Source organism: Bos taurus, chromosome 15, assembly GCF_002263795.3.
Source record: "Bos taurus isolate L1 Dominette 01449 registration number 42190680 breed Hereford chromosome 15, ARS-UCD2.0, whole genome shotgun sequence".
Classification (NCBI taxonomy): Eukaryota; Metazoa; Chordata; class Mammalia; order Artiodactyla; family Bovidae; genus Bos; species Bos taurus.
In genome coordinates, this window is record NC_037342.1 from 53,170,821 (window position 1) to 53,185,501 (window position 14,681).

General features: G+C 34.8%; 1 protein-coding gene across 2 annotated transcripts in view; it reads right to left on the reverse strand.

Annotated features, from left to right (window-relative positions):
- RAB6A (RAB6A, member RAS oncogene family) overlaps window positions 1-14,681 on the reverse strand; it is a 90,842-nt gene that overhangs the window by 20,189 nt on the left and 55,972 nt on the right. The window contains exons 4-6 of one of the 2 annotated variants that reach the window (NM_001193115.1): window positions 13,340-13,445; window positions 11,284-11,395; window positions 3,179-3,272 (exon numbers count right to left, since the gene is read on the reverse strand). In NM_001193115.1, the coding sequence (NP_001180044.1) occupies window positions 3,179-3,272; window positions 11,284-11,395; window positions 13,340-13,445 (312 nt within the window). Of the gene's footprint in view, window positions 1-3,178; window positions 3,273-11,283; window positions 11,396-13,167; window positions 13,274-13,339; window positions 13,446-14,681 lie in introns of both variants that reach the window. The other variant, XM_005216230.5, reaches the window with a different exon arrangement.

The window sequence follows — 14,681 nt, forward strand, 5'->3', positions numbered from 1 at the left end:
ACAGGAGAGCATAGCATATTAAGGAGTTTGCTTAAAATTCAGGATAAAATTCACAGATGTAACCTGAGCAGATCTGTATTGTAAAACAATCACTCTGGCAGCAGAATGGAGAGTAAACTAAAGTTGGGCAACGTTGGAGCAGCTATCAGTTAATAAGTTATGGGAGCAAACAAGGCAATAAATCAAGAGAGCTTCTGGGTTTCACTACATTTGTCCTCTTACTTTATGAAGACACATTTGACACTTGGGAGACATGACATTTAATTCCTCATGTTTTGAATTTGGCTTCTACAAAAGATTGAGGAGTTGGAGTGTAGGAGGCCTGTCTTCTGTATCTAACAGGGATTAGGGAATTAATATTTGCTCAAACAATTATCACACTGAATATATTTGATATAATTGACAAACCATCTCTATGGCTTTCTGTGTCTTTTTACAAAGTATGGTTTGCATGAGAAATCCCTTGGTATTCTTATTAAAAATGTAGATTTTAGGATATTAACCTACACTTACTTAATCAATATCTGTAAGTCATGCCTCAGGAACTAGTAGTTTATATAAACTTTCAGGTAACTGATGCACATTAAAATTGAGACCCATTAATCTCTAATCCTAGGAAAATAAACACTGAACTCCAACCACACAAGGTGCACTGTCCAGTCAAGAATTGGGCAATGGTTACTGGGCAGATTTGATAAAGATTTTACTTAGGAAAATTTGAATTTTTCTATACAGCTAACTAGTATCAAAGACTTAAAAAAAAAAAAAAAATTAGGGTGACTTGTGCAACTAAAAAGATAAACACTTCCATTTAAAAACCACTGGTCATTTAAAAAATTAAGTTTTTAAAAGTGATACTCTAGCTGATTAGTTTTAAGTTCCTTTATAAAACCTAACTCAAGGAACAGATAATCCATAAAAAATAATTTTAAAAAATGGGTTATGATTTATTTCTTATCTACAAGTTAAAATCAGTCAGTAATTTCCACACATGGCAGAAATTCATTCTATATGATGCACTATCTACAGTTAGGGGGGAATATTTTAAACCTATTACTTAAATGTGCTTATTAACATAAGATTTTAGTTGTTTTTTAATTTTTCATTATTTCATGGGCATGTGAGAACCCCAGGATTCTTTCTTCCGCAACTTAATTATATAAGCTAACAAGGCATAGGTCTTTAAATATTGAAATAAAATTCTAACACACCGTGGTACTCTCTATAAAATAAAACGTAATGGTTTTTATGAGTTAAGAAGCTACAAAAACATTAAAAGGCAGTTCTGTTCCAAAGTTTGAAAATGGAACTTTTAGTCACATTTATATTTAAAAAAATAACAAAATCAGGTCCTAATAGAATAGGGACTTTAGCAAAACCACACATTCAGACATATCATCTAAATAAGGAAAAATAATAAAGTAGCAAATGTGTTTCAAATTCAGGATAAGATTGTTCTGTAAAAAGTCTCTCTTCATTTTCAATGGCTATCAATATCTGTCTGTACGGGTCAGGCTTTTAGAAAAAATTGCATGGCAAGTGATGAAAATGTTCTAAAGATGAATTATGCTGATGGTTGCACAATGATGTAAATTCACCGAAAATAACTGAATCCTACACTTAAAACAAGTGAATTTTGTGGTACACAAATTATACCTCAAGAAAGCTGTTACTAAACCTATGAGATTACTTAAGGTTGGGACTAGGGGACCACAGCAACCCCTTCTTTAGACATTAACCCAGATCCAAAGATGTCTTGGAGAAGTCCATATTCTAACATATAAGCAACTATTTCACATCCTTATCAAAACATCCGTAATAGAGAAAGGTAGATGAAGCTACCCACTTCTTTGTCTTAATACAGTAACATATGATAATATTACGGCAACTTTTATTACTCAAACTGTTTAATAAATTCCTTATATACTTGCAGGCTCTGAGAATATATAATTTTGATGGGAAAGCAATTTTAGTACAATGTGGTAAGTTCTGTAACAGGGGTTTCACAGGGGTCAAGGATCTGTGAAAGCACACATGAGAGTCATTTATCATTAAGTGATAATACCTGGAGGTATGGTGGAGAATGGGCTTCCCTGGTGGCTCAGATGGTAAAGAATCCACCTGAAATGGGGGACCTGGGTTCGATCCCTGGGTTGGGAAGATCCCCTGGAGGAGGAGATGGCACCCACTCCAGTATTCTTGCCTGGAGAATCCCCATAGACAGAGGAGCCTGGTAAGCTACAGTCCATTGGGTCACAAAGAGTCAGACACAATCAAGCAACTAAGCACAGAACAGCACGGTGGAGAATGTTAAGAGAAAATACCTCTAAATAGCTGACATCTAAACTGAAACTTAAAAATATGGGTAGGTATCCGTCAGGAAAGAAGAAAATGAGTATTCTAAGTAAAGAGAACACAGCATGAATGCAGATATGGAGCCATGAAACAGTATACTATGAGGACGAAATTAGTGACAATTCAGTATTACTTACAATGAGAATTTTTCATAAAGCTCTACTTACTCAGTTTCAAGGATTTAATTTTACCCCTTTACTGATAACATACGATTTAAAAAATAATTTATTGGGAGGTAAAGCCTATAAATCTGGGACAGTACTCTATATGATATGCAGACGTGAAGAATTAAGCAGGTAAGTTTTTGGTTACCCCTATCTTTAAGGTAACAACTTGGTAAAGTGAGGTCTCCCTATATTTTCCTGCTCTCCAAAACAAGAATAAACACTGTTAATACCAGCAGTTATTAAGGATAAAATAATCAGAATGTATTTTTATAACAAGCAAAATACCAACCCTGAAAGCAAATACTTGTTTTATCATAATCTTCTCATCAAACACTAAAATGAAGAAAATTCACCTTAAAGTAGGGATGCAGTTAGAGTATGGCAGGTTTACAACCCAGCAATCATTTTCTAATCATAATGAAATACTCGTTCTATGAACAATCTGAAAAGTTTGACAAGTCTCTTCTCTCTTTTTCCCAAACTATGCCACATTTAGATTTTTCACTGTTCACTGTAGTTATGTTGCTAATTCATGAGGCTTGCTACTGTCAACTGGAAGAAAATCTTACACTAGAGAATAGAAAACTAATACAATTATTTTAAAATATATTTTTTCAATTTGATAACTTTAACCCACTCATTCTCAAATAACTTACCTGCTTTACATTGTATCCTGCTTTTGCACTAGTTTCAATAAACATAACATTCAGCTCTTTGGCTTTCCTCTCTCCTTCCTCGATTGACACTTGCCTGTAGAAAAATAAAAAAAACAAATTCACCTTTTTGAAAGATGATGATATGAAGATTATAAACAAGGTTCTGAACTTTTCTTAATACGGTGCTGGTTATACAGGTAAGACTAGTTTGAGTAAAAAAACTGCAATATACTTAAAATTTGTGCACTTCTTAAGTCAGAAAGACAAATACCATATGATATCACTTATATATAGGATCTAAAATATGATATAAATGAAACAGACTCACAAACATAAAGAACAAACCTGTGGCTGCTGAGGAAGGGAGGGATGGAGTGAAGTTTGGGGTTAGCAGATTCAAAGTATACAGAGTGGATAAACAAGAACCAGAGGTGTATAGCATAGGGACTTATATTTAATATTTTATGATAAACCATAATGGAAAAGAATATATAAAAAAGAATGCATACATAACTGAATCACTTTGTTATACAGCAGAAATTAGTACAACATTATAAATCAACTACACTTAAAATCTGTGCACTTCCGTATTTTCACCCAACTAAACATTTTTTAAGGGCATTTTTTTAAATGATTTGCTTTTACCTGCTGAGCTCACTTTTATTTTTTAAATTTTAAAAACTTTAATAGCTTAATGGGTTGGCCAAAAAGTTCGTTTGGGTCTCCTGTAACAGTCTACAGAAAAACCCAAACAAACTTTTTGGCCAACCCAATATTTTAATATCAGATTATAAAAATTTAGTTTTGTGATTAAAATTTTTTAATGTAAAACAATTTTTAATGGCTAGACATTTATCTATTTTAACCAGTCTCAAAGTATTAAAAATGTATGTTGCTTTCAAATTTTACACTACTGTGAAAATGTTGCTATGGACATCTTTGTGCTTTGAGCACTTTGGATCATTTCTTTAGGTTGGATTTTGTGGATTTCTATAACTGGAACAAGTAAGTTAAAGTCACATATGTTAAAGTTTCTTGATACACAGTATTAATGCTTCTTTTACAGGGAAGCTTCTCAAGATGTCAGCTCTTCAAGAGCAGTATTCTCTCATTTATCTTGGTGTTCCTTGTGCCCAGCAATCATATAGGTGTTTAATGAATAAGCAACTATTCTAATTAAATGGATCTAAGATGACACCACCCTTATGGCAGAAAGTGAAGAGGAACCAAAAAGCCTCTTGATGAAAGTCAAAGAGGAGAGTGAAAAAGTTGGCTTAAAGCTCAACATTCAGAAAACTAAGATCATGGCATCCGGTCGCACGACTTCATAGGAAATAGATGGGGAAACAGTGGAAACAGTGTCAGACTATTTTTGGGGGCTTCAAAATCACTGCAGATGGTGATTGCAGCCATGAAATTAAAAGATGCTTACTCCTTGGAAGGAAAGTTATGACCAACCTAGATAGCATATTCAAAAGCAGAGCTATTACTTTGCCAAAAAGGTCCATCTAGTCAAGGCTATGGTTTTTCCAGAGGCCATATATGGATGTGAGAGTTGGACCGTGAAGAAAGCTGAGCACCGAAGAATTGATGCTTCTGAACTGTGGTGTTGGAGAAGACTCTTGAGAGTCTCTTGGACTGCAAGGAGATCCAACCAGTCCATTCTAAAGGAGATCAGTCCTGGGTGTTCATTGGAAGGACTGATGCTAAAGCTGAAAGTCCAATATTTTGGCCACCTCATGCAAAATGCTGACTCATTGGAAAAGACCGTGATGCTGGGAGGGATTGGGGGCAGGAGGAGGAGGGGACGACAGAGGATGAGATGGCTGGATGGCATCACCGACTCAATGGACATGAGTTTGAGTGAACTCCGGGAGTTGGTGATGGATAGGGAGGCCTGGTGCGCTGCGAATCATGGGGTGGCAAAGAGTCAGACACGACTGAGCGACTGAACTGAACTGAACTGAAACTATCAGCTGATAAATCTTACTTCTTACAAAACAGAAAACCAAAGCAATGTAAGAGAATTTCTACAAGCTCGCACCACATCTATCCTACAATCTACTTGTGTGTGTGCCTCATAGTCTACCTCTAGACCCACGACTGTGGAAGAACTGTCCTTATTCCTCAAACTTATACCAATGTACTAGATTCCACTCTCTTCTGGTCTACAAGAAGATACTATTCTACAATTTCTCCACCTTCTAAGAGCAAAATCATTCTTTATATATAATACTTCAACTGCTAATGCTTTATTCTATCTGCTTGTTATATCCACTCATTCTCTATGTATTCAAGTATAAATTTTTTAAAATATGTTTTTTTAACCATTTGAAAGTAAGCTGACAATCAGCAGCAGAACTTTAAACACTTCAGCACTATGGGTTTCTGAAAAACAATGATTTCAGATGCCCTAAAACTTACTCATTGGACCTTGTCTCTATCTACAATTACTGCCTTGGAGATCCTATGCAGTCTCATGGCTTTAAATATCATCTATATGCTGATGACTCTCAACTTATATATCTAGCTTGGACTGCTGCTCTGAATTGCATGCTCACAGCCAACTGCCTACCTGACCTCTAATTATTAGGATAGCTAATAGCCTTTCTACACTTAAAATGACCAAAAGCTGAAGTCATGATATTCCCTCCGAAACTGTTTCTTGATGCAGTCTCTCCTGTCTCAGTTAATGACGGTTTCTCAGGCCAAAAATCTAGGGGTCATTCTTGACAACTCCTTCCCCAACATAATATATTCCATCCATCAGTATATATTCTATCTATCACATCAGTATATCCTGTCAGTTCTATCTTCAAAATATCTAAATTTGACTACTGATCACCACACAAGTTACCACTATCCTGGTCCAAGTCATCATTATTTCTTGCTTAGAATCAAGTCTAGTTTATCCTCTTCTCTTCTCCCCTTATGCATTTTCAACAGAGCAAACAGTGACCTATGAGAAGCTACTCCTCTGCTTAAACCCTCCAATCTCATTCAGAAAGTTTTTACTTTGTGCTACATGATCTGGCCTTCACTATCTTTCATTTTATTTTAATTTCATTTCATTTCCATATTGCTCTTTCCATCATTCTCTTTATCAGTTATATAGGATTCCTTGCTGTCTCTCAAATAAGTGTATTCCCGACTCAGTAATTTTGTATTTTCTGAGTCATCTGCCTAGGACCTTTTCTTCCTCAACATACTGGTATAGTTAACTCCCTCACTTCCTTAGCTTCTTTACTCAAAAGTCACCAATCATCTTCTCAGGGAGCTTTTCCACTGCTATCCCATCTAATATTAAAAACTTGTCCTTAACATTTCATATTCCTTTTCCCTGCTTTATTTTCAACCTTAGCATATATCACTATAAAACATGCTATTTTTTTTATTTACTTATTGCCTGGTTTATTCACTGGAATAAAATCTCCTTGAAGATTTTAGTTCACTATCCTAAGAATAGCATCCTCTGAAATATGCATGATACTCAATAAATATCTCCTGAATCAATGATTATTAGTCCATAAACCCTACATGTGAAGGATTCCAGGTAGAAATTCTAACTAGTTGTAGAACTATAAGTCACCTCAATAAAATGGTTCAAAGTTAGCTATACCAAGGTTCACAACAGTGGTTTGGATTTGTCAGAAGCACCTAGAAAGACTGAGACTTCCTAGGTTGCACGAGTGGTAAAGAACCTGCCTGCTAATGCAGGAGACAAAGAGACACAGGTTTGATCCCTGGGTGAGGAAGATCCCCAGCAGGAGGCCATCCATGGCAACCCATTCCAGTGTTCTTGTCTGGAGAATCCCCATGGACAAAGGAACCTGGCAGGTTACAGTCCACTGGGTCCCACAGAGTCAGACATGACTGAAACAACTTAGCATGCACATACCTAGAAAGATTAATTAAAACATAGATTCAAGGAACCTACTCTGGATTAACTGAATCTGGAAGGAGGCTCAAAAACATCAAAAAATTTAAAGTTGACCACAATCCTCTATAGCCAGAATCTTAAAAGAGGGTCTAATATACCATGTTTACCAAGTGATTCTCAGGTTTGAAACATCTGTGAAGCACTGGGCTACACAGGACAAAAAGAATACTGAGCATCTAGGTGCTAAGACACTATAACAGATATATTCTGGTCTTTCCTCTCAGTTTTCATGAAAAAACTAATTGTCAAAGAAAGTGGAAAAGCATTTAACTTTAAATTGCTGTTATTAAAACTTTTTTTATCTGATTACAACAGTAATTTTTAAAAGACCAATACAATAAACTCCTATATAATCCCACTCTCTTCCCAAAAAATACTAGTTAAATTTCATTTATTCTTACACAGATTTGTTCTAGGCCACAGAACCATCTTATTTATTTACTTGTTTTAAAGACAAAGGATTCAGGTATATGCAACGATCAAGGGTTTTTAAGCTTCATGTGTAAGCCAGCAATAAATTCCTCTTTTTTCCTTTTTTACTAACTCAAAGACTTTCACTTATATTAATAAAATACTACTACTACTACCAGTCATTTAGACTGATTTTAATTCTTTAATATTACAAATAATGGTACAATAATAACTCCTCTATGTTCATCTTTTCAAATTTCTGTGGGTATATCTATGGAGTAAGTTATTGGAAGTAGATTTCAGTCAAAAAGTATTTTAAATACTGATGTTAAACTGTTTCTGCTAAAAATTGTATTAGTTACATTTTCAGTGTATGAGAGTTCTTATTTATTCAGATGATTGATGATACAGTGCATTATCAATCTTTTGAATAATGGCCAATCTAAAAGCATCACTACGAACAAAGCTAGTGGAGGTGATGGAATTCCAGTTGAGCTATTTCAAATCCTGAAAGATGATGTTGTGAAAGTGCTGCACTCAATATGCAGGCAATTTTGGAAAACTCAGCAGGGGCCACAGGACAGGAAAAGGTCCGTTTTCATTCCAATCCCAAAGAAAGGCAATGCCAAAGAATGCTCAAACTACCGCACAATTGCACTCATCTCACATGCTAGTAAACTAATGCTCAAAATTCTCCAAGCCAGGCCTCAGCAATATGTGAACCGTGAACTTCCTGATGTTCAAGCTGGTTTTAGAAAAGGCAGAGGAACCAGAGATCAAATTGCCAACATCCACTGAATCATGGAAAAAGCAAGAGAGTTCCAGAAAAACATCTATTTCTGCTTTATTGACTATGCCAAAGCCTTTGACTGTGTGGATCACAATAAACTGTGGAAAATTCTTAGAGAGATGGGAATACCAGACCACCTGACCTGCCTCCTGAGAAACTTGTATGCAGGTCAGGAAGCAACAGTTAGAACTGGACATGGAACAACAGACTGGTTCCAAATAGGAAAAGGAGTATGTCAAGACTGTATATTGTCACCCTGCTTATTAACCTATATGCAAAGTACATCATAAGAAACGCTTATGGCAGAAAGTGAAGAGGAACTAAAAAGCCTCTTGATGAAAGTGAAAGTGGAGAGTGAAAAAGTTGGCTTAAAGCTCAACATTCAGAAAACTAAGATCATGGCGTCCGGTCTCATCATTCCATGGCAAATAGATGGGGAAACAGTGGAAACAGTGTCAGATTTTATTTTGGGGGGCTGCAAAATCACTGCAGATGGTGACTGCAGCCATGAAATTAAAAGACGCTTACTCCTTGGAAGGAAAGTTATGACCAACCTAGATAGCATATTCAAAAGCAGAGACATTTTTTGCCAGCAAAGGTCTGTCTAGTCAAGACTATGGTTTTTCCAGAGATCATGTATGGATGTGAGAGTTGGACTGTGAAGAAAGCTGAGTGCCGAAGAACTGATGCTTTTGAACTGTGGAGTTGGAGAAGACTCTTGAGAGTCCCTTGGACTGCAAGGAGATCCAACCAGTCCATCTTAAAGGAGATCAGTCCTGGGTGTTCACTGGAAGGACTGATGCTGAAGCTGAAACTCCAGTACTTTGGCCACCTCATGTGAAGAGTTGACTCATTGGAAAAGGCTCTGATGCTGGGAGGGATTGGGGGCAGGAGAAGAGGATGACAGAGGATGAGATGGCTGGATGGCATCACTGACTCGATGGACGTGAGTCTGAGTGAACTCTGGGAGTTGGTGATGGACAGGGAGGCCTGGCGTGCTGCGATTCATGGGGTCGCAAAGAGTCAGACACAACTGCGCAACTGAACTGAACTGATTGAATAGGTGAATACAATTTTTATATTTATGTATTCAAACTTATCAATCTTTCCCTTTAAGGCATTAGGATTCCATGTTATGCTTATGAAAAGCCACCTAGTACCAAAGATTTTCTTTTAATGCTGTAAAAATTTTTTTTTAATTTTTTTCCTCATTTAAAAATTATTTTATTGGGAATTTCAGATTAACAGATACACACTGTATGTAAAACAGATAAACACCAAGGACCTACTGCATGGCACAGGAAACTATATTCAGTATCTTATAATAACCTATAATGGAAAAGAATCTAAAAAAGGATAAATACATATATATGTATTAATATAACTGAGCCATTATTTTTTCTGAATCATTTTGCTATATACTTGAAACACTATAAATCAACTATACTTCATTGGAAAAACAAGGCAACTGTTACATTAATAAATAGATGAAGTAATAAATAATAATAAAAATAGATGAAAAAACAAAATTATTTTAATGGAATGATAAGACTCCGATTCTTTTGTTTTTTTTAATTAAATTTTTTTAAGACTCTAATTCTTTTAAATGTGAAAGCTAATAGGCAATAGTCTGGCAAAAATTACTGAGAAAGAAGTTCTAAAGCAATGGACAAATATTATCTTAAAGAAAAGTTACTATAAACATAATTTAGATACCTTTCTATATCTGTATACTCAACTATTATGCAGTAAAAGAACAGACTCTTGTATGCATCCTTTTAGATAACTCTAGCTATAAAGAGAAACAAATATATATATTATCTTTCTTTTAATAGTGAAGGTATCCTGGGACTCTCCACTACAAGAATATATATATATATATAAGATCTTCAAATTCTCATAGTGAAGATAAATAATGAAAATTTATATAATAGCATTGAAGTCCAAAAAATGATTTTCATAAAGAAAAGATGAAGTCATATGCTGAATTTACTTTTAAATAAAGAAAGACTTTCTTGCCAATTCCAAATGAGGTACTGTGAGCAGAAACAGGCTTTACATTTCATAAGTCTTTGAACATACTGTATTTCTTTATAACTTTTAAATTAACAGCAAAAGTTCATTACTGGAATTTCAATATCCAACTAATGAATAAACAGTAAAAACCTCAAATATTAAATTGTCAAGATTACTTAAAGCAGAAGGACTATCTAGTAGATCACTGAGGAATGCTAAAGGCAGATATTCAAGCCATGGGTTCTACAGTGAATGCTAATACATTTTGCATCCTGTGACTTGAATATGTCTTTGCTCATTTGACTAAGGTATCACAATCAAGCTATTCAGTTCAACCTCACAGTTTGGCTCAACCATACAATTAAAAAAAGAAAAGAAAAAAACTACACTACTGAATTATAATGAATATTTATAAGGCTAGCAAAAGAGTGTGCATTTAATCATTATGAATACTTTTTTAAAGATAGGATTTTGTTTTTAAAAATATTTTGTTCTCTAACAGAATACTGCTTTTATTTATTAATATGAGGCCTAAAAAATACAAAATAGCTATCAGCTTCATGTGTAAACAATCTTGCACAAGTTATTTATATATGGGTTTACACACAAAAATAATTATTTTAAGGACTGAGTTTAATGTGTGTTTTTTTTTTTTTTGGCCACACTGCGGGGGGTTTGTGGGATCTTAGTTTCCCAATGAGAGATTGAACCCATGTCCCTTGGCAGTGAAAGCACAGAATTCTAACCACTGGACTATTAGGGAGTTTCCAGGACTGAGTTTACCTATTTCAGGTTCTTAAACTAAAGAAAAGGGATGGGGGCATAAGATTAAGGATTAAACAAGTCTCCTTTTAAAACTAACAAAAATAATAGGATTCACTAACAAAAATAATAGGCTACTTAACAAAGAAATCAAACATTCCATATACATATGAAATCATTCCATACCTCTTGTCAGCAAGATCTGTTTTATTTCCTACTAGCATGATGATAACATCACTTCCTCTTTCTGTTCTGACATCATCAATCCATTTTGTAGTTTGCTGGAAGGAGTTAACATCTGGTATATAGGAAGGTGGACAGAGATTAGTGTTATTGCAAGTAACTTCCCAAGTGAAGGACCAAAAAAGGAAAAAAAAAAAAGCACTGGAAGTTGGAAGGAGGTTGGCACATTAGAACCCACCTTTAATGTGCCTGCAACATAACTCCATTTTATCTGAGTACAAGTATCAGTTATCTAAACAAATCACAAGAATAAAATCCACAAGGTAACTTTTATAATAGTTTAAAATTTTTGTACATGACCAGATGAGTATACTATATGTAACTGAAAAAAAATATTTAAACGATGAAAGGATAGCTATGGCAGATAAGATGGTGTCATGTTGCCACAATGCTCTTTTGATTACTTACACATACCAAACGTGACAAAGAAAGCATCTCCAAAAGTACGTCAGCCAGTAAGTCCCAACACATCCACAAAATTTGTAAAGCCTTTCAATAGCTTTCAACACCACTCTGTTTGCATTGCTTATTCAGTTTGTGATCACTTTAACTTGGAGTTTATTAGTTTAATGTACCAGAATCACTTAAAACAAAACCCATCTTTTCCAGCCCTGGATTCTGAGTACTTCAATAATTCTTAAAGCAGCTAAAGAAAACAATTTGCTAATATTTTAACCGCATGTGCACAAATTTCAAAGAATACACCTGGTTTTACTTGATTTGGTTAAAGTAAGCACAAACATTTTAAAGCTGCAAAACTTGTGACAGCACAATAATGAACATACATTTTTAAAACAGGTAGCAACCCAAAGAAAAGCTTCAAGAAAAGAAGGACTGCATTTGGCACCTAACCAAAATAAAAAGTTTCTGAATGCAAACCTCTAACTTATAATTCTGCCACTGTAATTATTCTTAAGTAAATATGATTTCTGTTTGAGCAAATTTGTAAAAATGTATGCTAATATTATAGTTTATGTTTTTAAAGAAGTCCAAGATGTGGTACTATCCTGGTTTTCCTATAAATTATGGAGCACTATATGGAATGATACTTAATATTGCCTTATATATCATAAACCAATTTACAAAGACAATTTTAATCAGATAGCATTTCCCTGGCAGTCATCAAGGCTCTATTCAAAATTTACAGTCACTTAAAATGCCAAAGGCATTATTATTCAGTCTTGAGGGAAAAGAAAAAGGAAGACCATCACTTGTTTTAGTCTCCCATTTAAATGTTTTTCTTGGAGAGAAATGAAAAGTGTCACTTGTTAGCAACAAAGTAAATGAACTAGTCAGAGAATCCAGATTTCACTCAAATGAAAATGATTAACAAAAATTAAGTTTTCTCTGCTCTTCCTCTATATAGAGGATGGCTAGAAGGTGAAAGCAGAGAAAAGCTGGTTAGCAGAAGCTTTTAACAGCCTCAGTAGAAGCCTTGAAGGATTTGGAAAACTTGGCAAGAGACATAAATGCAGATTATTTTAAAGAAATCTGAAATCAAATTAAATAAAAAAGGAAACACTCTTCCAACCATAATTATGGTGTAGCTTAGGGATAACAGGATAACTAAGAAAGCCTTGGAGAGGGTTCATAATTAGACCCAAATGAAAATTTCTGGGGCAAAAAACCCTGGCATAGTAGAAATAAGATATATTGGTACAAACAATGAAGCAAATACTCTGACCTAGATGGTGTGTGATAAGGTCTGGTATGATAAAACTCAATTTTACATGCCGGTATAGAAAACAAGCACAAAACAAGAACATGCATGCAACTAAGCTAAAGGTTGAAAGAAGATTAGAAATGCGTAATTCCCCCCCCACTCACTTGTGATATCATAAACAACAACTGCCACAGTGGAGTCACGAATGTAGCTAGGAATCAAGCTCCTGAACCGCTCTTGACCTGCTGTGTCCCATAATTGCAATCGTACCTAACAATAAAATCAGTCAAACAAGCAAGAAAAATAAGAAAGGTCAACCCGTTGCAAAATACCTACTTGTGATATCGTAAACTACTACAGCTGCAGCAGAATCACGGATGTAACTGGGAATGAGGCTACGGAAACGTTCCTGACCCGCAGTATCCCACAGCTGCAGCCTGATCTGTGGGATGGGAAAAAATAAATAAAAAAAAAAAAACAAAACAAAAAAACAAACTCATACTAAAAAGAAAAAAGAAATAATGTTTTTAAAGGGAGGAGGGTGGCAAGGAGGTAAAAAGGAAACTCATGCAAAAGGTGGCAGGGATGTGAGGAATGAAAACAACATAAAATTCCTTTCCTTTTTCAAAAGGGAGTAATATTTAAAATTTGCTTGCTCTGAAGGTACATAACTCAAAAAAATACAAAAATAAAAAACAGCAATAGCAAAGATTTCACAGGACGAGAAGTACAGCTTCCTTTTTATCCCCCCTCTCTACAACCTCTCTTTGAATCCTATACCTTCCGGACAGCACAAGCAGACTGCTCATGTTCAAATAGTGAAAATAAAAGAGAAAAACAAAGGTAAATGTCAATGATCAGCCCCTCTGAAATGAAAATAAAATGTCTCTTTTCTCTATTGGATACAGAACACTTTGAAATTGGATCTCTGACAACTGTGCTTGTTCTCCCACACATTTATTTCTAGAACATTATATATAATCTAGCAAAAAGGAGAAATATCTTATTGCAACCCTACTTAAACGTGTCTTTACTTTCTTATTCACATCTACATTCCAGGAAGAAAAGCCTGAAAATAAGCATTAAGTTCTTTTACCATCATAAAGCAGTTTCTGTTTTCAAATTTTAAGAAATGAAATGCTATATATTAAAACATAAAGGAGAACATCCAAAAGAAAAAGAATTACAAACTTAAAGAAATGTCATTAGAGATAATGCTTTTTGGGTACAGGTCCCAAAATAATGCATTTAAGAGAGTTACTGTTTAGGTGACAAGAATCTCTTCAAAGGACAGCAGGCTAGAATACAGAATTTATATCGCACTTAAAGGGAGCAGTCCAAAAGATGGAAGACAAAAATCTAACTAGGAGATACATATTACTTTTGTCTATTCACAGTCATTTTGGTATATACCATATTCCAACAAAGCCTGGAAGTTCACAAACTGTGTGATATTCAAATAAAATGTTTGAATGGTTCAGCGTGGTACACAAAAGGTCTTTAGCAGCTCTAATTTCTTCATGAAAATATTCTTATCTCAATGCTATTTGTTATAATATTACAAGTCAAGACAACATATTTTGTTTAACAAGCCTAGGGCTATCAGAGTATTACAAATAATGACTTTCTCTCCCCTTTGGAGTCTACTTGAGGATAAAAAATTCAAAGTGCTAAGTAC